This window comes from Babylonia areolata, chromosome 9 (assembly GCF_041734735.1).
Source record: "Babylonia areolata isolate BAREFJ2019XMU chromosome 9, ASM4173473v1, whole genome shotgun sequence".
Lineage (NCBI taxonomy): Eukaryota > Metazoa > Mollusca > Gastropoda > Neogastropoda > Buccinidae > Babylonia > Babylonia areolata.
In genome coordinates, this window is record NC_134884.1 from 33,498,909 (window position 1) to 33,521,408 (window position 22,500).

At 41.7% G+C, this 22,500-nt stretch overlaps 1 protein-coding gene, 1 non-coding gene and 1 pseudogene across 2 annotated transcripts in view; all 3 read left to right on the plus strand.

Annotated features, from left to right (window-relative positions):
* The window catches only part of LOC143285624 (uncharacterized), a 181,226-nt gene that overhangs the window by 40,131 nt on the left and 118,595 nt on the right, over positions 1–22,500 (plus strand). The window contains exons 2-4 of the mRNA XM_076593022.1: positions 9,354–9,385; positions 9,569–9,782; positions 19,992–20,104. Of these exons, the coding sequence (XP_076449137.1) occupies positions 9,354–9,385; positions 9,569–9,782; positions 19,992–20,104 (359 nt within the window). The remainder of the gene's footprint in view (positions 1–9,353; positions 9,386–9,568; positions 9,783–19,991; positions 20,105–22,500) is intronic.
* On the plus strand, positions 8,378–8,460 carry Trnal-uaa (transfer RNA leucine (anticodon UAA)). The gene has a single exon. It is a non-coding gene; the product is annotated as a tRNA-Leu (tRNA).
* Positions 11,980–12,094, plus strand: LOC143286202 (U2 spliceosomal RNA; annotated as a pseudogene).

Below are 22,500 nucleotides of genomic sequence, written 5' to 3' on the forward strand. Positions count from 1 at the left end.
TATTTGAGATCACTGGTGGAAGAAAAATTGGGTTGACTTTTAAAATCGGGTTTCGTTATCATTGATGTTTGAAAAAAATATATTTTGTGAAGATGGGGTTTGTGTACGAGATGAGGCTGGAGAAGAGTCAGCTTAGGAAGTAGACCACTTTGGGAACACATGGTCTTAAAAGTAAAGAACTTGATGAATTTCGGGTTCCATATACATTGCGATGTGGGAATTCATGGACCATTACGGCTTGTTTTTAACGCATTAGCTATGGATATATGGGAAGTCACTAGGTTCTTTATGCAACCGAACTTTGGAAATATCGGGCTTTGGGTGGGCTACATTTGTTATGGGTGCATTGAGAACATTGCGCTATGGTTGAAGTTTGAAGGTATGGTCAAAGTGAACATTGTTTGAGAATAGAGCGCTATGGCTGAGCTTTGAAGACATGTCCAAAGAGAACAGTTCTTGAGGACACTGCCTTGTGGTTAAGCATTGCCAAAGGGAGCATTGTTTGAGTACATTGCGTTCCAAAGCAACTGAGCTTTTGGAAACACGGGTATGTTTGGAACACTGTTTTCTGGGAGTACTTGCCTTTGGGTACATTGGCTGAAGGATTATTATTGAGAACATATTGATGGACTAAGCAATGTGGACACTGGGTAAAGGAACACAGAAAACAATGCGTCTGGAGGCTGAAAGCTCTTGGGACACTGGCTGACTGAATGGACATCGAGCTGACTAAATAGACGTTGTTTGAGTTGACTTGATGGACATTGTTTGACTTGAATAACTTGATATATGTGGTGTTGAGTAAATGGACATTGTTTGAAGTGGACTAAATAGACATTGTCTGAAGTTGACTAAATAGACATTGTTTGACTTTAATAAACCGATATTGCTGGTGCTGACTATATGGACATTGTTTTGACGAAATGGACATTGCTTGAAGTGGATTAAATGGACATTTGTTTGAGGACTTTGCGTTCTGGATGGCAACGTGGACACTGACCTAAGGAACACTGCTTGAAAAGAGTGCATTCTGCAGGCAGCCAGATTCAGACATACTGGACTCGGGAACCTAACACGCATTGGAAACACTGGTCAAGGGAACGCTGCGTGCGAACATTTTACTCTTGGGATCATCAGGGCTTTGAACGCTTCTGTCGGCCTTTCTATCAAACGCGCACGCGCTCATCTGTTCCAACAGGCGCACGCGCACGCGCACACACACTCAAATGTTCATGCGCCCACATCACTGATTTTATATTCTACACACACACACACACACACATACAAACACACAGAGGAGGAGGATAGAGGACAGAGAGAATGTGGGAAACAAATCACTTAAAGCAACCCCCTCCGGCTCCCTCCCCACCTCCCCTACCTCCCCTACCCCCAAAAAGAAAAACAACAAACAAGAAAACAAAAACAAAAACAAATTAAAATGAATAGATAACTTAAAATAGTTAAAATTTTATACAGCCAATAAATGAAACCACAGATTAGAACACGATAAACTTTTATATACCAAAAACAAATACAAAACAAAAACAAAACAGAACAAAACAAACGACTAAAAAAAAAAAAGAAAAAAAAAGAAAAAGGAAAAAAAAAAAAAAAAAAAAAAAAAAACACGTAAGGGAATCTCCGAACAACAGCCAAGCAAGCAAGCCCAGCCTACTTCTGAACTCAAGAACGTGTGAGAACAAAAACAAAACAAAGCTTTAACCCCAAAAGAATATCATCAAAAACTTGTGCATACAAGTATCGAACAGACAAACAAGGAAGAGTGAACTAGTCCTTCATGTCCAAACGCTCGATCCTCTCTCTCTCTCTCTCTCTCTCTCTCGCCGAGCGCTTTTAATAGAAAACCCATCGATTGGGTTTGAACGGTAAAGGGAGGTAAATCTCCTTCCTCCCACTCCAGCTTTTGTCTGGGCTAAGAGCGTTCAAGTACTTCTGCGTCGCCCGCTGTTGTTGTAGTTAATTAACCTGGCGTGAGTAGGGACAAGAGACACCGTGGTGGCCCGCCAGAGGGATCGATACTGAACGCAGCCCGAGTTAGAGGAAACGTTCCGGTGCGGTTCGCTTTTTTTTTTTTTTTTTTTTTTTCTCTCCCCATTTTTCTCTTCTTCCCGTGCCGTGAGAGAGGGAGACAGAGAGGGCGTCGTTTTCATCAAAGTGTATGTATGGGTGGATGTATGGATGGATGGGCGGATGTGTGTGTGTGTGTGTGTGTGTGTGTGTGTGTGTGTGTGTGTGTGTGGTGTGTGTTTGGGGTTTTTTTGGGGGGACGGAGGGGGTGTCGTGTGTGTGTGTGTGTGTGTGTGTGTGTGTGTGTGTGTGTGTGTGTGTGTGTGTGTGTGTGTGTGTGTGTGTGTGTGTGTACTGCGTATACTGCGTGTTTTGTCTAATTTGATTATATGAACATTATAATCACAATCACGTTACACTACATACGTTAAGCGTAATGTTGATAACTGTCGAATCATTTCCGCACGTGAAATTTATTGTTCAGGAGGAAGAAAGTGAAATTACTAGTCTTCGTTCCTTTTTTTTCCCTCTCTCTCTCTCTCTCTCTCTCTCTCTCTTTTAACAATTGTGTTTGTTTTTCTTTTCTTTTATTTGTTTTTTTGTTTTCTTCTTCTTCTTCGTCTTCTTCTTCCGTCTCTACCCATACGTACACAACTGGTAATCCAAGACTAAAGTGGTCCAGTGGTCTAGAACGCGTCCGCCTAGGAAGCAAGAGACGCTGTACTCAAGGGATCGAATCCCATGCACACTATCCAGCATTTTCTTCCTCTCCACCACTAGACCTTTGAGTTGTGGTCTTGACGTTATTCATTCGAATGAGACGACGAAAGCAAGGTCCCGAGTGTAGCAGGCTTTTAACAGCACACACAGAACGTAAAGCAGCGAAAGGATTTCCCTGGTAAATTTATGTAGAAAAAAAATCAACTTTGATAGAAAAACAAATACATTTGTCGGCAGAAAACAAAAAGGTGGCATTGCACTGCAGCGACCATGGGGACAGTTGCCCGAATTTCACATAGAAAAAAATTGTTGTGACAAAAATAGTAATACAATTCAATGAATAGATAAATACACGAACAAACAGAACATGAATGTGTAACATCGCAAAAAAAAAGCCTTTCTTTGGAATAATTGTCAAAAGAAAACCGGCAAAGAACATAAAACTAAACGGGAGGGCGAAAAACAGTCGAATAACTGAGTGTTGCTTTTTTTGTGTGTGCTACAATCTATCGAAGTGATTGTTTTATTTTCACAAAAAAGCAACATGGAACTGATATTCTATTCAATACTCGAACTTTAGACATTATTCGCAAGCTTCTTAGCTGATTGCTATTAACAGTCATTAAGATTAATGATTATATCTTAAAGTATAATTCAAATGCGAAAGGGAACCACGTACGTGTGAAAACATGATTCATATTAACCTCATTCCCAGTTCTTCCTGAAAAGAAAATCAAGTGCGATTAGCTCACATGCTGCTTTTTAATCATGTTTGCTTAACTTCCCTCAGAAAGTTTATTGTGGTGATACAATACAATACAATACAATACAATAAACTTCATCAATTCCTCACAGGGGAATTGTTTTTGTATGGTCATTCATCTACATCAAATTAATTCATCAGGTTTTTTCTTAGAACAAAAAGCAAGTTTTCTTCATGAGCCATTAACTTCATCATTTGTCTTCGACAAAGGAAAACCATCGCTCCGCGCGTAGTGTATGCTGATTTGAACTTCCATCCTTGAATTCGAGAAAGTACCTTTTTTAAATATAGCCGTCTGTTGCTATATTAAGGACTAAAACGGTTGCAGTTAAACTTGATTACATTCCAGTAAAAAAAAAAACAACAACAACAAAAAACAACATTTTAACGCAGCATCGATACATGTATGCCAAACCCTTTCGCTTCTAAACTTAAATGTTCTTCAATCTTCCACTCCGTCTTCTTCTTCTTCTTGATGTTCTTCTTTTTCAGTCGTCTTGATCGTCCTCATTTTTTTTCTTCGTTCCTTTTTTCTCCGATGATGCTCGTGGCTTTCGATCAGAGCTAAAAATCAACAATTAAACGAAACAAAACAAACAACAACAAAAAAACAACGAAAAAAAACAAACACTTGTTTGGCTACTTACAAACGTAGGACTTCCATCTGTTCCCCTCTTTCTCTGTCTGTCTCAGCGCGCGCGCGCGTGTGTGTGTGTGTGTGTGTGTGAGTGTGTGTGTGTGTTGATCTGAAGACTCTCAGAGATTCCGACGATTAGTGACCTTTTTTTTCTGAACAGAACCTGGATACGGCTTTACTGCATGTGTGCGGACTGTTGGGGTTAATCTGTTTGAGTGACGTGAGAGGACATAGTGGAACAGAAAAAAAAAAAAAAAAAAAACCGAGGGGAGGGGAGAAAATAAAGGGAAAGTGTGGACAACAGAATCGATCGTTGGTGCTCAAAGCACCACAGCAAATGAACAATAAAATGGATCGCCTGGGATTCAGGACAGTCATCTGGCAGACAGACAGAAGACAGAAAAGCGACGTCAGGCTGACTGGCATGGAACGGCACAGCAATGCTGACTGATATTCCCGTGCGGTGGGATGGGGAGCCTGGGGGGGGGGGGGGGGGGGGGGGGGGGGCGAGGGGGACCTGCACTGAGCACTGACACGTTCAGTCAGCACGGAGTTGCAGCCGTAGTCTCTCAAGACTATAATTATATATGATTTTTTTTCCCTACCGTGCCATATATAGTCATCGTTTGTCACAGCATATTTCTCTTCTGTATCAAATTCGGGATGAGGGAGAGCAAGTCGCTATTTCGTAGCGACACTCTTCTTCTTCTTCTTCTTTCTATTCTGCCTGTGAGTGTATTATTAGTTTTTTTTTCCTATCAAAATGGATTTTTCTACAGAACTTGGCAAGGAACTGCCCTTTTGTTGCCATGGGTTCTTTTACGTGCGCTAAGTACATGCTGCACTATCTCATCAAAATTATTAGTGGCCAGGAGCCAGTTGCATTCCTTGGTTCTATTTTTTTTGACTGTTACACGTTACTAAATGCGTACGTTGACCGAACTACGCCACTGGTCAGTTCCATACTACACACAGGAGCGGGTTACGACCATATTAGGCTCTTCCGTCCGAGCAATGCAACTGGCTCCAGACCACCACACAAGGCCTAGTGGAGGGGAGAAAATACTGGTGACTGTGGGATCCGATCCCACGCGCTCGGATTTTTATTATGATTTACTTATCTTTGTTTGATATCATCCTTCTCACCAAAAAAAGAAAGACTGCGATTGTACATTGTCCATCTATTCTCTGCGTGCGTTTGTGTTTTGTCTAGGCAAGAACACACACACACACACACACACACACACACACACACACACACACACATATATATATATATATATATATATATATATATATATATGCATGATAGTCAGTCGTGTCCGACTATGATCATCAGAACAGAAGAGGCAACTGATGTCCCGACCGTTTGGGCTAGAATTTGGTTCGAGTGGAGAATGTCTTGCCCAAGTTACACTCCAAATTTCTCGACCAAGATGGCTTCAGCACGGTCAGCGTTAGAATTTATCTACATACACAAGATATCAAAATCAATTACAATTCTAAAGGACGTCCATCTCTCCTCTGTACGTGGATTATCCGCAACGGAAGATAGAGTGTTTGATCACAGTCAATGCGAGCAATGGTCTTTTTTTTATATAAAAAAGCATGTTGGACAGCTGCATAGAAAGGCGTCAACACCGCAACCTCCCCCTTTTCTTTCATTTCTTATGTATCATTTATTTATTTATTTATTCGTTTATCTATTGACTGAAACATCCTCGCATCGTGATACGCATCTGATCAATTTTTATGACCAAAAAACCCCAAACTTATCACAAATGAATAAGATACATAGGACACAAACTTAGTGCGTTGAATGACAGCATTTGATAATGCTGTCATCTTGGGATTGTTACCTGTCTCTGCTATGATTGGGACCATCACTGAACTATCATTGTGTCTCTGGATCGCCCGCCACAGTGATTAACTGTTCACTGCCAATGCCGAGGTATCTGAAGAGCCCTCAGTAGGGAGCGAAACTGCACTCAGGCATTACAATTGATAGGCTTTTTCCCCTTTTGCCCCGCAGAGATCTAATTAAAATCCCCCCCACCCCCCCCCCCACAACCCAATTTTTGAAGTCTTTGAAAGGTTTCCAGTTTACATAATTTCCTTTTTCTAAGCTTTGCAAAGCTGCAAATAACGAAAGGGTTGTTGTTACCTGAATTTGTTTCCTTGCACTATTATGTTGAATGAATATCTACCTGCGGATATAGACAGATATATAGATAGATAGATAGGTAGATCAGAAGGGGGGGAGGGGGGGAACACCAATGAGCACTTTTTCACATTCTCTCCTTTTTCTCAACCCAGACACCCAGAGAACCCCCCCCCCCACACACACACACACACACACACCACAACCCCCACAAAACGTCTCTCTACTACTCGCTCAACGCCTCCTTCATATCAGTTCAATCTAGAGAGAAGAGGGACAAACTACTCATTATGTATGCAAATAAGGGGGGTAGGGGAGAGAGGGAGAGAGAGAGAGAGAGAGAGAGAGAGAGAAAGAGAGAGAGAGAAAAGTGCCTGGAGGACAAAAGGGCGGCTCCCTCAAGTGGGCGTGCAAACAGAACTGAGACAGAACCAGCTTACAGGGTGACGGACAGCCGAGGTGGCGAACTGACAACATGTCACGCGGACAGGCAAGACTGACACGTTAGACAAGGACATGCCCCTCCAGCAAGGGAAAAAAAAAGAAAAGAAAGAAACGAAGAAGAAGAAGAAGAAGAAGAAAAAAAAAGCTTAGCTCTCCGTCGTGCAGGTGCGCGCACGCACCACACACACACACACACACATGCGTGGAGCATTACTTTACAGTTGTTGCTTCTTTTTTTTTTTCTTTTTTTTACTGAAAATATTAATTTTATGGTTACGAACGGAGAGCTTGTATTGCTGACGTGTTATATATATATATATATATATATATATATATATATATATATATATATATATATATATATATACTCCAGACATAAATGTACTGACACATATTGTCACTGATTTTTCATTTTCATCCAAAAAAAGAAAAAAAAAAGAAGTGGAGTACTGGCGCTTTTTGTTGTTGTTGTTGCTTATACAGGCAAAATAGGTAATGGTGTAACGCAAATGATCGCCATTTTTTTCTCTTTGCAAAAAAAAAAAAAAAAGAAAGAAAAAAAAAAAGTGGGGTGAGATTGGGGAGCAAAGCAAGGCAAGGCAAGGAGTTTATTTCGTGTGCCCTCTGGGTGCATTGAAACATTGCACACGTTCATCATTTACACACATCCAATAAATACAAAAAGAGTGATGTCAAAAACAAGAAGTAGGCTCATTCGTTCACACTGACAAGTACTATTTCACTGATAATACACGCAAACAAACAAACAAACAAACAACAAATAAAGCAAAAAATCAATTAAAACAAAACAAAAATCATATCAATAGACAAAACATTAATAAAGAGAGCTGCGAATAGCAGAAACCAAGGATTTAAGTTTTAACAGTATTCTTTTTTTTCTTTTTTTCCCCAGAAAATAATAGGTGGAATTTAATGGTGTTTGGGCGGATTCTATAATACCTAGATAAACATTTTTGTCTGATGCTTTCACAAAATGAGCACACAAACAAATAGTGAAACTCATCATCAGCAATGTCGTTTGTGGAACATTTATCACAGATTCTTTCATTTCTGGGTAAATTGTCAAATCGCAGTCTATTATAACAGGCGAAGGATTATTACTGAGCACAGTCACAAATAATCGCAGAAAAAAAACAACCCTAGTTAAAAAATAATAACTAAATAATTGGCGGGCGGTTACTGTAAACATTGTAGAGAGAAAAAAAGGTGGGAAGAGGCTGTGGAGTACAGTCGTAAATAATCGCAAAAATATAACAAGTTAAAACCAATAACTATAAACACGGGCGGGTGGTCATTGTGAACATTGGAGAGAAGAAAAAAACTTGTTCGAAGTTTCCAACATTAGGTAGAGTTGCGTTCAACGACCTATCGGCGTGATTCTAACAATAAAAAAAACATTTCATTTATATATGTACATTTTTTTTTTAGATTAATATTTTCTGTTTTCTTAAACCACTCGTAGTTATATTTGATTAGTTTTAATCTCTTTTTATGGTGTACATGATCATATCATGTTTGTGTTTATGACGAGCCTGTGATTGCACAGATTAATTTCCATGTTGATTAATGCGTTATTTTTGATTAACTGATTGGTTTTTTGACAAGTACGGTGGCCGAGTGGTTAAGGCGTTGGACTTAAGATCCAATGGATTTATATCCGCGTGGGTTTGAACCCCACCCGTACTATAACTGTCTTCCGTTTTAAGCGCGTTGGGTTACGCTGCTGGTCAGGCATCTGCTTGGCAGATGTGGTGTAGCGTATATGGTTTGTCCGAACGCAATGACGCCTCCTTGAGCAACTGAAACTGAAACTGAATTGACCATGATGAAGAAAGCGAATGATGTGTTCCGTTTTATCATCGGAATATGAAAGGCAGAAAACGGAAAGTGAGCGTATCCCCCCGCACTGTGTAATAATTAATTTTGAAAGAAACAGAGCAGGCCGATTGCATTTTTTTTCTAATGTATACGGAAATATGATAGATAGATCACAGACAGACAGACAGACAGACAGACAGATACACAGCTAGATAGATAGATAGACAGATAAATAGATAGGTAAAGCATGAAGTGCTAGCACCGCGGAAATATTTTCATTGGGGATCAGATCATGGGATATAACTCTCCAGAACCTCTGTCTCTTTCTCTTTCTCTCTCTGTCCTCTTTGAAATGTAACAAAAGAAAATGAAACGCATTCTCTTCTCTTATCCATTTCTAGAATATGTTAGAAACACATATATTGCCCCCAGATATACTTATCATCCAAATGGCTTTAGATTGAAGTTCTTGTGTCATGTACAAAATTCTGATACTGTCCGAAATCTGTGTCTTTACTTGTGATAAAGCGTTTAAAAGTAAGAAACACCGCGCTGACATGACAGGTTTTTTTTTAGGGGGAAAAAATGTGTCTGTACACATGCTTTTACAAGGGGCAAAGGTCTTTGCAGAATAAACAATTCGGTTTGTTTTTTGTCGTTTTTTTTATAATTATTTAAAATAAATTTAGGGTTAACTTTTTTTCTTTCTTTTTTTTTTATTCACCATTATCTCTTCCCTTTTCCTTTACCAAACCCAACAGTTGCTGATGCCCAGCTCTCCTCCCGTCACCTCCCCATCCCTACTCCCACCTATCGGAGGAGGAGGCTCTACTGCCGCAGCAGGAGGAGGGGGAGGAGGAGGAGGAGGAGGAAGTACCGGAGCTGGAGCCAGTCCAGGACTGGGCACCGGCGGCGGAAGTGGTGGTGGAGGCATTGGTGGCCTTGGCTCAGGTGGTGGTGGTGGTGGTGGTGGGGGTGGGGGTGGATGCTGCGAGGGTGGCCGGATCCTAGGCACCAACCCCCACACGGGCCAACCCCTGTGCTCCTGCCAGTACAGCCCGGGGCTGCTGACCTACTCCAGGGTGGCCGCCGGCCTCTCGGACTCCGTCTACCCGCCCTCCCCGTACGCCGCCACCCCTGCCGGCTACATGCCCTTCGGCACAGACCCGTCCGCCTTCTACCCTCCTCTGGTGAGTTTTGTTTAGTGTTGTATGATTGATTGGTTGGTTTTGGTTGTTTGTTTATTTGCTTTTGTTGTTGTTGTGTGTGTGTGTGTGTGTGTGTGTGTGTGTTGTTTGTTGTTGTTGTTGTCATTGTTTTGTTTTGTTCTTTTGGGGGAGGGGCGTTCGGAGGGTAGGGGGCGTGGGGGGGCAGCAGGTAGGATTGTGAACGCGTGTTTTGAGGGGGGGGGGGAGGTGGGTGATTGGAGAGGGTGGTGGATGGAAGTGAAGGTTGGAAGGGGGTTGCAAGGTGGATGGGGGGTGGGGGGGTGAGCTAGAGTGTGTGTGTGTGTATGTGTGTGTGTGCGAGCGTGGGAGCGTGGAAAATGCGTAGGTGGGGTTCAATATGTGTGTGTATGTGTGCGTGCGTGCGCGCGATCGCGCGAGCTTCTGTATGTATTCGTGCACATGCGCGCGCACGTGTGTATGTATGTATGTATGTATGTATGTGCGCGTGCGTAGTACAGCTATAGTCTCTAGTGACCTACTTATAATTGATAAGGAATCAAGCCAGTCACACCATACGAGTCCAGTGACCACCACTCAAGACACCATGATGGAGGGCACGCTTGCTTGCTTACAATATGTCACCGCGTGAAGTGGGGTTTAGCTCTCGTGAATAATTATGGTCATCTGCGGTCAGTGAGTGCTGGGCATAAGCTGACCAAAGCTACAACCCTGCCACCTCTCCTCCTCCAAGCTGACCTTACCAGTGATAAAATAAACTGCTTGGATTTTTTTTTTTTTCACTTAAGGTTCTGACTTGCCCAAGATACGCCGCGCCGTATCATGAAGAACCATTTGCAGAGACCCAGGCTTTGACACACAACCTGTAACAGACCTGGAGATGCCTGGTGAAGACTTGTTCTGTGTGGCTCTCCAATGACTCTTCTAAAAGTTCAGGGAGAATAAGAATAAGTAGTAGTAGTAGTAGGAGAAGAAGAAGAAGACGACGAAGGAGAAGAAGTTGTAGTAGTAGTAATAGTAGCGGTAGTTGTAGTAGTAGAAGACGAAGAAGAAGAAGTAGTAGTAATAGTAATAGTAGAAGTACTAGTTGCAGTAGAAGAAGAAGACGAAGAAGAAAGAGAAGAAGTAGTAGAAGTAGTAGTAGTAGTAGTTGTAGTAGAAGACGAAGAAGACTACGAAGAAAAAGAAGAAGGAAGAAGAGGAAGACATTATGATGATCATGAAAACATCGATTTTCGATCGCAAACCTAAGATTCGAACATTTTTTTTTTTTTAAATTTCTGATAGAAAATAAAATAAAATAAATGTAAGCAATGCTAAAAATAATAAAAGCAGAATTTCGTGTAAAAAGAATCATCACACAAAGACAGAGACACGCGCACCTTAGGATTGTGCGTATGAGTTTTTGATCTTCAGTTTTACGTCTTTTCACTAAGAGTTATGATATCATTATAGCTGGAAGAAGACAAACGTTTTACAGTACTTGCAACGGTATTCTTCATACGGTGTAGGCTCGCGATTTTAGATCTTTTCATTCTTGAGAAAATACAAAGCAAAAACAAACAAAAAAAATCAGGAAATGAATAAACATGTAAATAATAATAATATAAAAAAATGAAAGAACGATGGAGATATATTTACATACCATGTCCACAATCTGATAATAGATAGAAATGGAAAATAAAGATCGCCTATCATCTCGACACATGCTTCTTTTTATCTATATTTCTTCCTTCTTTATTTTTTATTTTTTTTATTTTTTTTTTCGTTCTGTAGTTCTATCTCACTATCTTCTTTACTTGAAATGTCCCAGAAAAACAAAAAATGCCTGATGACAATTTGATTGGAGGGATCAGATATATTTAACCAGAATAGCTTTGACGCGAACTTTTTATTTCATTTATTTGTTTTATTCATTTATTTGTTGTTTGTTTGTTGTTTTTGTTGTTGTTTTTGTTTGTTTTTTAGGTGTGGGCGGCAAGAGAGTATTTTGTTCTTGTTACTCATAATTTTCTCCAATATGACCTCTTGGGGCGTTGAGGTGAATCCGGTCGTTTTCCGGCTGTTTCGAAATTCCACTAAGGAAGTTCGTTTATCTATTTATAGGCCGTCCATCTAAGATGATATTAGACTGTAAGTAAATGATATCATTGTGTTTTTTTTTTATAATGATGATTGTTATTATTAATTAGAAATCGACATAGCTTCTCGGCCTTTTGGCTAAGATCAAAGTGTAGTATCTGTTCTTATCAGCTTAATATCTGATACGCCCCCTACCCGGGGGCTACGATATTAACTCAGTACGGCCAGTCCTCTCTTCTCATCTACACAGACCCCTCCGATGTCCAGTGGGTGTCTCAATGACCCAACTTTTAGCTTCCGTCGTCAGAACTGTGGTATTCTTTGTCAACATTCACCTCTTCAGTATAAGAGTGTTCCGCTTGCAATATTTTGATGATGGTAATTGGGATGAAACGCTGTTAACGTCGTCTCTTTCGCCGTTCGTATGGAGAGAGTTAAACTGATTTTTGAACCTCGGCGAAGTATCAGGGGCTTGCTCCACCTTCGCCACGGGTTGGCCTGGTATTGCAGTACCTTCCACTAAGGAAATGTGTGTTTAGACACAATTACTTTCTCTTGTTAATGTTGGCAATATGATATAATCACCATTCTAAAAAGTCAGTCAGCTCAGGTCCATGAAACTGTTTTTTCCATCATTTAATTTATTCATCAGCGTCTTGACCGAGCGTCTTTTTACCCATTCTTTCTTGATCATCTGTTTTGTTACTTGCTCGTCTTGGAAATATGTTGTGAACCCTTAGTCTGAAAAGAGCTGCAATCATTTTGGCGGACAGACATTATTATATTCTTATTTTGGGCTTGTATAATCAGTTCATTATTTGTCGGTTGATTGCTTCTTCATGTCATCGGAAGGACTATGTGAATATACCCATCTCTTTGTTCATTTTGTTTGTGCGTCTGTCAGGGCATTAACCACTATGCGAACTTCGGGCCCACCTTGAGTCACTGTGTGGTGGGAAGGCCTCTAGATAAGGCTCTCCTTTTATGAATCATCAACACTTTTCATTTAGTCAGCTATCTATTTATCTGTCGGTATGTTTGTTTATTTATTTATTTATTTATTTATCTATTTGTCTATTTATTTACTTATTTATTTATTTATTTAATTATTCATTTATTTATTTATCTATCTATTATCTGAAATCCCAAAGGAAAGAAGACTGCAGTTATGTCCCCCTGTCAAATGCACGCTTTTGCTGTGGCTCCTGTCCGGGTAAGAACGCCAATGGATAGCGGTCTCCTGCAGGCCTGAACTCAGCGAACGTGTTTGTTGTGTTGGTGTGCTAGGTGTTTGGGTCTACTTGCTGTCGTTTCAGTTGGGGATATCGTCCAGATGGACACAGGATTTTCGTCGCCTTGTTTAAAAGGTCACGGCGATGATGTTCTCTACTCCCTTTCTCGTAACCGCTATCATTCCCTTCTCCACCCTTCGAACGGTGCGACATATTATAAGTCACCATCGATCGTTTTCAGACTCGGGAGAATGAATATATTCATTGACGACTAATATATTGCCATGTTTCTTCCCATATGTGTCCAATGTAATCTTTCGTCCTTTACCATTTTAGATTAAAACAAAAAAACAACAAAAAAAACAACAACAACAAACAAACAAAAATTTCGCCGTGAAGAATTAAAAAAACGAAACCTTTCGTTTGTTTCACGTTTTGTGAATATTCGCACAGATGAATTAATGCAAAAAAAAAACAACAAAAAAAACCCAAAAGAACAATACATAACAAAAAGAAACGAAAACACAAACAAACAAAACAAAACAAGAACAACAAAAGCGGTGTATGAATAATTAATTATTAATTAGAATACGCTCTCTGTGTGCGAACTGCGACAGGGTCACGGGATGTGACATTTCATTGTAATCACAACAATCATAACAGTTGTTTGTTCACTGAACAGGTAACCTTTCAGCTTGTTTCTCACAATAGACCTGCCTTTCATTCCTCAGAATAAAGAGTTACGCATGCGTGTGAATGGAAGAATGGATGGCGTGCGAGCGCTTTGATTTGCCTCTGCGCACAAGATTCACGGCTACGTAAATACTTTATTATGATCATCATTGGTCTTCAATTATCATTATGATCATCAATAGTCTTCTTCTTTTTCTCCTCATTATTATTATTATTATCATCATTATTATTACTATATTAGTATTATTACTTTTGTTTTTGCTATCATTATCATTATTAATATTGTTATTATCATTATTAGTACTATCGTTATAATTATCGCATTCATGACGTCAAGACACGTTAACTCGTGATAAGGTAACAATATCTGGGCTCAAGCTTCAATTTAATTTTCCATTATTTGTAATATATTATATTTCATCTGTTTTTATATAATGTTTTTATTGGCTGTTTATTTGCTCATTCAAATCTGACAGTGCGTGTCAGGTGTGCGTGCATGAGAAAGAAGAGAGAGAGAGAGAGAGAGAGAGAGAGAGAGAGAGAGAGAGAGAGAGAGAGCTCTGTGTGTGGTCGTTCTGGCTGGTCAGTGCTAACGGCGGTATAGTAGTTTTACTAAAAGGTAGTCCAGTCCACATTCGATTCTCTCGTCTAAGTCCCCCCCCTACACCCACCACCATCCACCCACCCTCCACGTCCGCCCTGATGATATGACAACGGCTTCCATGGTGTCGTGCGAGTCATTCCAACACACACACACACACACCTCTCTACACCAACTAACCCTCACTCATAAACACACGCACACACACACACACACACACACACAAACCACCACCACCACCCACACACACACACACACAAACCTCCCCCCCACACACACACACACACGCGCACACACACAGCACGCCAGCACCTCCCCCTTCCCCCCCCCCCCCCACACGCGCACACACACACATATTCACACAACCCCCCTTACCCACCCCAACCCCCCCATCCCCCAACGTACACACCACACACACTTTACGTAGTCCACGGTCCAGTCCTCCAAGCACGCCCTGTCAAGGATTGACGGATGACCACACTGGACCTCGGAAGGGCCCAAAAGGACAGTCCGTCCACCCCACCCACCCCCCTGCCCCCACCCCCTGGCCCCCCACCACTGCCCCTGCCCCCCACGCCCCCTTTCCCCGCTCCCTACGTATACACTCAGTGCCCGTCACTTAGTGGTGGACGAGGTTTCTCCCCGAGTCAACAAAAACACTAAATGGACGTGCGTGGCCTTAAAACGTCCTGAGGTTGGGAGGGAGGGGTTGGGGTAGTAGGAGGGTTCTGGGGGCGGGTGGGGGGAGATAGAGGGAGTAGGAGGGATGGGGATGGGACAGAAAGGGAGATAGATAGATAGAGAGAGAGAGAGAGAGAGAGAGAGAGAAATGAATAGTATATTTATTTAGCTCTTAAAACCTCTAATGGATGAGTATGGGGGTGAGATGAATAATAAACACAGCATTATGATAAGAAATAAAGTCTGAACAAAAAAAAAGTTTCTTATATTTCTACGAAGTAGCTTTTCTTCTCTGTTACTAAAATGAGAGAGAAAAGGTGTGTCTGAAGGGAGTGGTCGTAGTGAGATAGAGGGATAGGAATGGAAAGAGAGAGGGGGTATAAACAGGGGGGAATTAATGTATTGAAAATGGCACGGAAATATTATTCAGTATATAGATAGTGGCCTTTTTTTTGAAGAGATCCAATGTAACAGCATTTCAGTATGACATTGCAAAGAAATTGAGTTGAACAAAAATGCATAGCACTATGATGGCAGCTGAATTGACGATTTGCAAATGCCGTTTATTCTAGATAACAAAACAAGAACAAAAACAAAACATAACAAACAGCAAACCAACAACAAAAACAACCCCCCACCTCCCCCCCCCCCCCCCCGCCAAAAAAAAAAGAAAAAAAAAGACACTACCACCACCACCACCACCAACAAAACACAACAGCGCGGTGTTAAATTGATGTGATTAATCGCGTATAAAAATTCCCTTAATCTGGTTTCATTTTGATTTGGCAAGAGCTAAGCAATATGAACGAGACAGAAAAAAAAAGAAAACATAAACCCTTCCAAAAAATAAACTCTTTTCGCAAATCCTGAAAACAGAGCAACAAGAGAGAGAGAGAGAGAGAGAGAGAGGGGGGGGGGGGGGCGGGGGGGGGTGGGGGGGGGCGGAGGCAGTGAGCAGTCCAATGTTAGAGTGTCGGTGTGAACCTCGAGCCGCTTCCCCTATTTCGTATTCCCGAAATACTCCCCCACTTTGCTCCAGTGAGACTTTGAGATTTTACCCTGTATACCCATATAATTATATGAGATAAAAACGATGATTCGCGAAGAAAGAGGAATGAAGGGTGGGTTAGATCAGTTGAAAGGAAAAGGTTGACGGGCGCAATAGCCGAGTGGTTAAAGCGTTGGACTGTCAATCTGAGGGTCCCGGGCTCGAATCACGGTGACGGCGCCTGGTTGGTAAAGGGCGGAGATTTTTACGATCTCCCAGGTCAACATATGTGCAGACCTGCTAGTGCCTGAACCCCCTTCGTGTGTATATGCAAGCAGAAGATCAAATACGCACGTTAAAGATCCTGTAATCCATGTCAGGGTTCGGTGGGTTATGGAAACAAGAACATACCCAGCATGCACACCCCCGAAAACGGAGTATGGCTGCCTACATGGCGGGGTAAAAACGGTCATACACGTAAAAGCCCACTCGTGTCCATACGAGTGAACGCAGAAGAAGAAGAAAGGAAAAGGTTGATGATGAATAATTGTGTAAATCACTATCCAAATAAATATTGAAAAACAACAACAATAACGACGAATGTTCTACATACACAAAAGACAAGGGATCGACCAAACAGGATTATCCCTGGGAAAGCCACTTTGACATAGGGGGATATATTTCTGATTGCAGACACCGGAAGATGGTCAATCTTTTAGGTGTGAGGGGACGAACGAGAAAGAGAGTAGGTACGTGTGTGGGCTCTGGCGATGGCAGGTCGAGGGTCAATAATGACCCCCGACAGCTGGGGAAAACCCCAGAGTGCTTCTCATGGGGAGGAGGTTCTTCACAAGAGCAGTTGGTTCATGGTACAACACGGTGGTGTTTCCTTGGTGTGATAACTTCTCCCTCCCTTCCTTCCTCCCTCCCCTCTGCCTTGTCCCGATAATGGCCGTGTCTCTTTTGGGGAAGGCACAGAGTTCCAGTCCCCCTTCGTGCGGCGTCTGTTTGCTATTGTTTAACATCATTCCCCGCCAGAGTGGGGTCTAGTTTAGAGTAATAAAAGTCTGGTGGCTCGTTGTAATGATGCTTGTTGTAAGAACTGGTATGGTTCCTGGCGTAATGTAGTGGTGATGGTTTTCTGGTGTTTTTATTTATTTTTATTTTTTTTAATATTCTTTAATTCCATCTTTGGGTTTACAATTCCAACATAATGTCGCAACAGGTCTTTTCGTCAGTAATTTTACACCATATTATTATACATTCATTCTGATGTAATGTACAAAGACTGATTATTTTTTTCTTTCGCTATTGGACGTGTACGTATATAAACTAAATCACATATACTTACGATGACAAAAGATACATGCATATACATGCAATATTTATTTGATATGATAATGTTTCAGTATATGTGGAGTGATGGGCCAAGTGGTAACGCGTCAGCCCAGGAAGAGAGATGATCATGAGCGCAATGGTTCGAATCCCACACTCGCCAGTAATTTTTTTCCCTCTCCTCTCTACTCGACCTTGAGTAGTGGTCTGGACGCTAGTCATTCAGATAAGACGATAAACCGAGGTCCCGTGTGTATCATGCAATCAACGCACATGAAATAACTAACGGCAACAAAAAGACACAAGAAACAAACAAGCAAAAAAAAAAGGGCAAATTTCTGAAGAAGGATCCACTCCTATATACATGTGTGCGTGTGCGTGCGTTTGAGAGAAGGCTGACTGAATGACACAGGAAACAGAAAAGTATTGATGAGCGCCAGAAGGCAGCTCTCAGTCTCAGTCGGCTCTAATCAAGTAGGACCCCGTGGGTCATTTGTAAAGTACGCAGAGTTTGGTCTTTGACAGAAGACAGGTGCTAATAAGTATTAGGGATTATATATATATATATATATATAATATTAGACGTGTTCTGTTTACATTCGCCGGTGCTGCCACGTATATTATTTGGAGAGGCTGTGTCCCAGCCTTGGACACGAAGTGATAATGTCCCTGTCCCCCTGCGGGATGTTCGACTGATGTTTAGTCATGTTTAGTTGGAATGGTACGGTCCTACTTGTGGTGGCTGTGCTTATCTGGGATGCTACGGTACTTGTGCCATGATGAGTATTGGAAGTGGTACGCTACTAGTCTTAGTCCTCAATGTGTTCACTTTAATCAACAGCATTGTGGAGCGATTGTAAATCCACCAGAGAAGTGAAGAGATAATTTATTTGTTTTAATAGTCTTTAGCGAACAGCGTAGCCACACGCATACACACACACACACACACACACACACGTACACACACATAGCGTCATGCATGCACGCACACGCGTGCGCACGCACAAACACAAACACACACACACGTACACACGGACATACATACACACACAACACACACACACACACACATAGCGTCATGCACGCACGCACACGCGTGCGCACGCACAAACACACACACACACACACACACACACGCACACACACATACACACATACACACGCACAAACACACACACACACACACACACACACACACAGATAATGGTTGAGAGCGAGCGAGCGACAGAGATTCATACATACAGACGGACAGACAGCAGAAATACATGCAGAGACACAGAATCATGCAGAAATGTAACAAACAACCCTACTGCATCAAACATAACAAGAAAAAAAAAAAACAACAACCAAAATTCAGGCTTCGGCCTATTAACTGACACTATGTTATATCACTATCAACAAAACCTTGCAATCTCAACACACAACCCCATTTCGTCACTAGAGGAATGTCTTGTGCTTGCTCCGCAGAAGCAAAATCTCGTGGGAAAATAGCCAAGTCTCCATACACGTGTGACAAAAAAAAAAAAAAAGAAAAAAAAAGAAGAAAAAATCACTAATTTCTGACACTTGACTGCAGTGTTTCCAGACAAGCGGCTCTATCGACCGTTTGAGTGGCAGGAGGGAAAAAAAAATGGGGTTGGGATTAGTCTGCAGGTAATAGCCGCCACCCGTATGTCATTAGCACACCCTAAACCTCTAAACAAGTTCCTCATAAACATCTGTAATTAACACACATTGAACCGTACAAGTCCTCTCGTAACACTTGTGTGTGGCCTAATGTTTGTTCATCGCTAGGGTCGTGTTGGTTGGTGTTTTATTTTATTTTATTTTTATTTGTTTTTTGTTTTTATTTATTATTATTATTTAAATTGTTTTTTTAAATAACTGTTTAACGCACAGGACTGGGTTGATTGCTATTGTTTTTGTTGTTGTTATAATGTGCTAAATTAAGGAATGGCTGTGTATGGTTATTGTTGGAGTGCACTTGCGGCTGGGAGGGAGAGAGAGAGAGAGAGAGAGAGAGAGAGACAGACAGATAGACAGACAGACAGAGAGAGAGAGAGACAGAGAGAGAGAGAGAGAGGAGGGAGATTGGGGATGCATTGGTTATCTTTGTAATTATGTTTTGTGAGTCTGCAAGGAAGAGTTTCTTTCTTCAGAATGTTCCAACAGTACAGTAAGTTCTTCTTTTTTTTCGTCTTTTTTTTCTTATATATTTCTTCATTCTTTCTTTATGTGTGTGTATATATATATATATATTTTTTTTTTAATTCCCTCTGTGTGTGTGTGTGTGTGTGTGTGTGTGTTGGCGTGAGAGAGAAAGTGTTTGTACCTGTGTGTATGTGTGTGTGTGTGTGTGTGTGCGTGCGTACGTGCTTGCATGCATGGGTGTGTATGTGTAATATATAAACATATTATGACAAGTGTGAATAAACACAGAACGACACAAACAACATATTCACGTTGCCATTACATTAACCTTGCATACGTCAGCCTATGACCTGAAGGAGGCCGTGTGTGTGTGTGTGTGTGTGTGTGTGTGTGTGTGTGTGTGTGTGTGTGTGTGATTTAATATATAAGCCTATCATGTCATGCTGCAGACGTCGGCCTATGACCTGAAGGAGGCCGGGGACACATGGCGAGGCATCAGTCAGCCCGCCGCCTGCTACCCGTATGACCCCACTGCCATGCCCACCTACCCCTATTCCAATGCGTGAGTACCCGCCACGGTGTTTTTTGTTATGTTGTGTTGTGCTGTGTTGTACTGTGTTGTGTAGTGTTGTGCTCTGATGGGTTTTATATGGGCTGTGTTGTCGTGCCCATCTTGATACCCTTATTCCAATGCGTGAGTTTTGTCATTGTGTTTTGTTGAGTTGTGCTGTGCTGTGTTGTAGGGTGTTGTGCTATGTTGTGTTTAATTGGGCTGTACTGTCTTGCCCACTAACCCGTATTCCAATGCGTGAGTACTGCCGTTGTGTTTGTTGTTCATTGTATTATGTTGTGTTGTGTTTTATTTTGTTCTAATGTCGTGCTTACATTCCCCTATTCCAATGCGTGAGTACTGCCATTGTGTTTTGTTGTGTTGTGAGGTGTTGTATAGTGTTGTGCACTGTTGTGTGTGTGTGTGTGTGTGTACGTGTGTGTGTGTGTGTGTGTGTGTGTGTGTGCGTGCGTGCGTGCGTGTGTGTGTGTGTGTGTGTGTGTGTGTGTGTGTGATGGAGTGAGAGAGAGAGAGGGGGAGAGAGAAGCACTGGTCTGTATGCAAGGTCCGGGGGAAGGTTACATGCCTCAGAAATATATGGACACGTTCTTGGAGAGAAAAATAAAGAAAGAAAGAAGAAGCAAAAAAAAAAAAAAAAAGACAAACATGTTGCGTTCCTGTTTATTTCTAATGGCGCGTTCTCGTTCAGTCATGAAAGACTGCAACTTTCAGTTTAGCTCTCAAACCTGCATCATTGCTGGCCCGCCTCAAAGAAGCTAGCTTCCACTTCCTGTTTCATTCAAAGAAAGCTGTGTGTTCCTATTTAACTGCGCGTTCCCGTTCAGCTCTAAAAGGCTGCTCGTTCCTGACAATTCCTTGAAAAATGAAATAAGATAAAAACAAGTAACTGTCTTCTACGTCTCTAAAAAAAACATGTCAGTGGCTGTTTAGAGCCCCGAAAGACTCAAAAAGGCAGGTGCATTCCTGTTCAGCGCAAAAAGACTGCGCGTTCTTGTTTTGCTCGAAAAGGCTACTGCCCTTTCCTGTTTCGCCCAAAATGGGATGCGCGTTCATGTTCAGCTCTTATTAAAAGTTGCGCGTTTCTGTTCAGCTCTTATTAAAAGTTGCGCGTTTCTGTTCAGCTCTTATTAAAAGTTGCGCGTTTCTGTTCAGCTCTTATTGTTCAGCTCTTATTAAAAGTTGCGCGTTTCTGTTCAGCTCTTATTAAAAGTTGCGGGTTTCTGTTCAGCGCTTGAAGGCTTTGTGTTCCTGATGATTGCTCAAAAAAAATTAGCGGTCCTCTTCAACTCTCTGTTAAACCTGCCTGTGCCTTTCTCGTTTTGCTCGAAAAGGCTGTGTTTTCCTGTTTCGCCCAAAAAGGGCTGCGCGCTCCTGTTCAGCTCTTAATAGCTGCGCGTTGCTGTTTAGCTTTTTTTTTAAAAGGCTGTGTATTCCTGATTATCTCCAACAAAATTTGCGCTCCTCTTCAGCTTTGAAAAAGCTGCCTGTGCCTTTTTTGTTTTTTTTTTCGAGAAGGCTGCGTTTTCTAGTTACGCTCAAAAAGGGCCGTGTGTTCACGTTCAGCTTTTAAAAAGGCTGCGCGTTGCTGTTCAGCTTTTCAAAGGTTATGCGTTCTTGAATATCCCTAAAAAAAATAAATAAATAAAAAACATAAAAATTGCGCTCCTCTTCAGCTGTCTGAAAAGCTGCCTGTGCCCTTCTTGTTTTGTTCGAGAAGGCTGCGCTTTCCTGTTTCGCCCCAAAAAGGGCAGCGCGTTCATGTTCAGCTCTTAAAGGCTGTGCGTTCGTGTTCAGCTCTTAAAGAATGTGCGTTTCCGATTATCCCTAAAAAGATTTAAAAACAAAACAAAAAAACAACAACTCTCCAGCTCCTAAAAGCTGTCTGTGCCAGTTTAACTCTGAAAAGCTCCTGTGCCTGTTCTCTGAAAAGCTCCTGTGCCTGTTTAACTCTGAAAAGCTCCCGTACCTGTTTAGCTCTGAAAAGCTGCCTGTGTTTAGCTCTGAAAACCTGGAGTTCCCGTTGAGCTAAAAGTCAAAGATGATAAAAAAAAAAAAAAATATATATATATATATATATATATGAATATAAAACAGCCGTGCTCCTGATGAGTTCTTATAGCTGCACTTCTCTTCTCAGCGCTGGAAAGCTGTTGTTGTATTCTTTTAGCTGGGAAGCCTGCGTTCAGTTTAGCTGTGCGTTTTGCGCGTTCCTGTTTAGCTGGGGGGGCGGCTGGGTGTGAGACAGTTGTGTCACGTTTTGCCCGCTGTCAATGTCACCTCGCTGGAGCCTGACACTTTCAAGTTAATGGCTCTGCTCTGTGTGTATGTGTGTGTGCGTGTGTGTGTGTGCGTGTGTGTGTGTGTGTGTGTGTGTGTGTGCGTGTGCG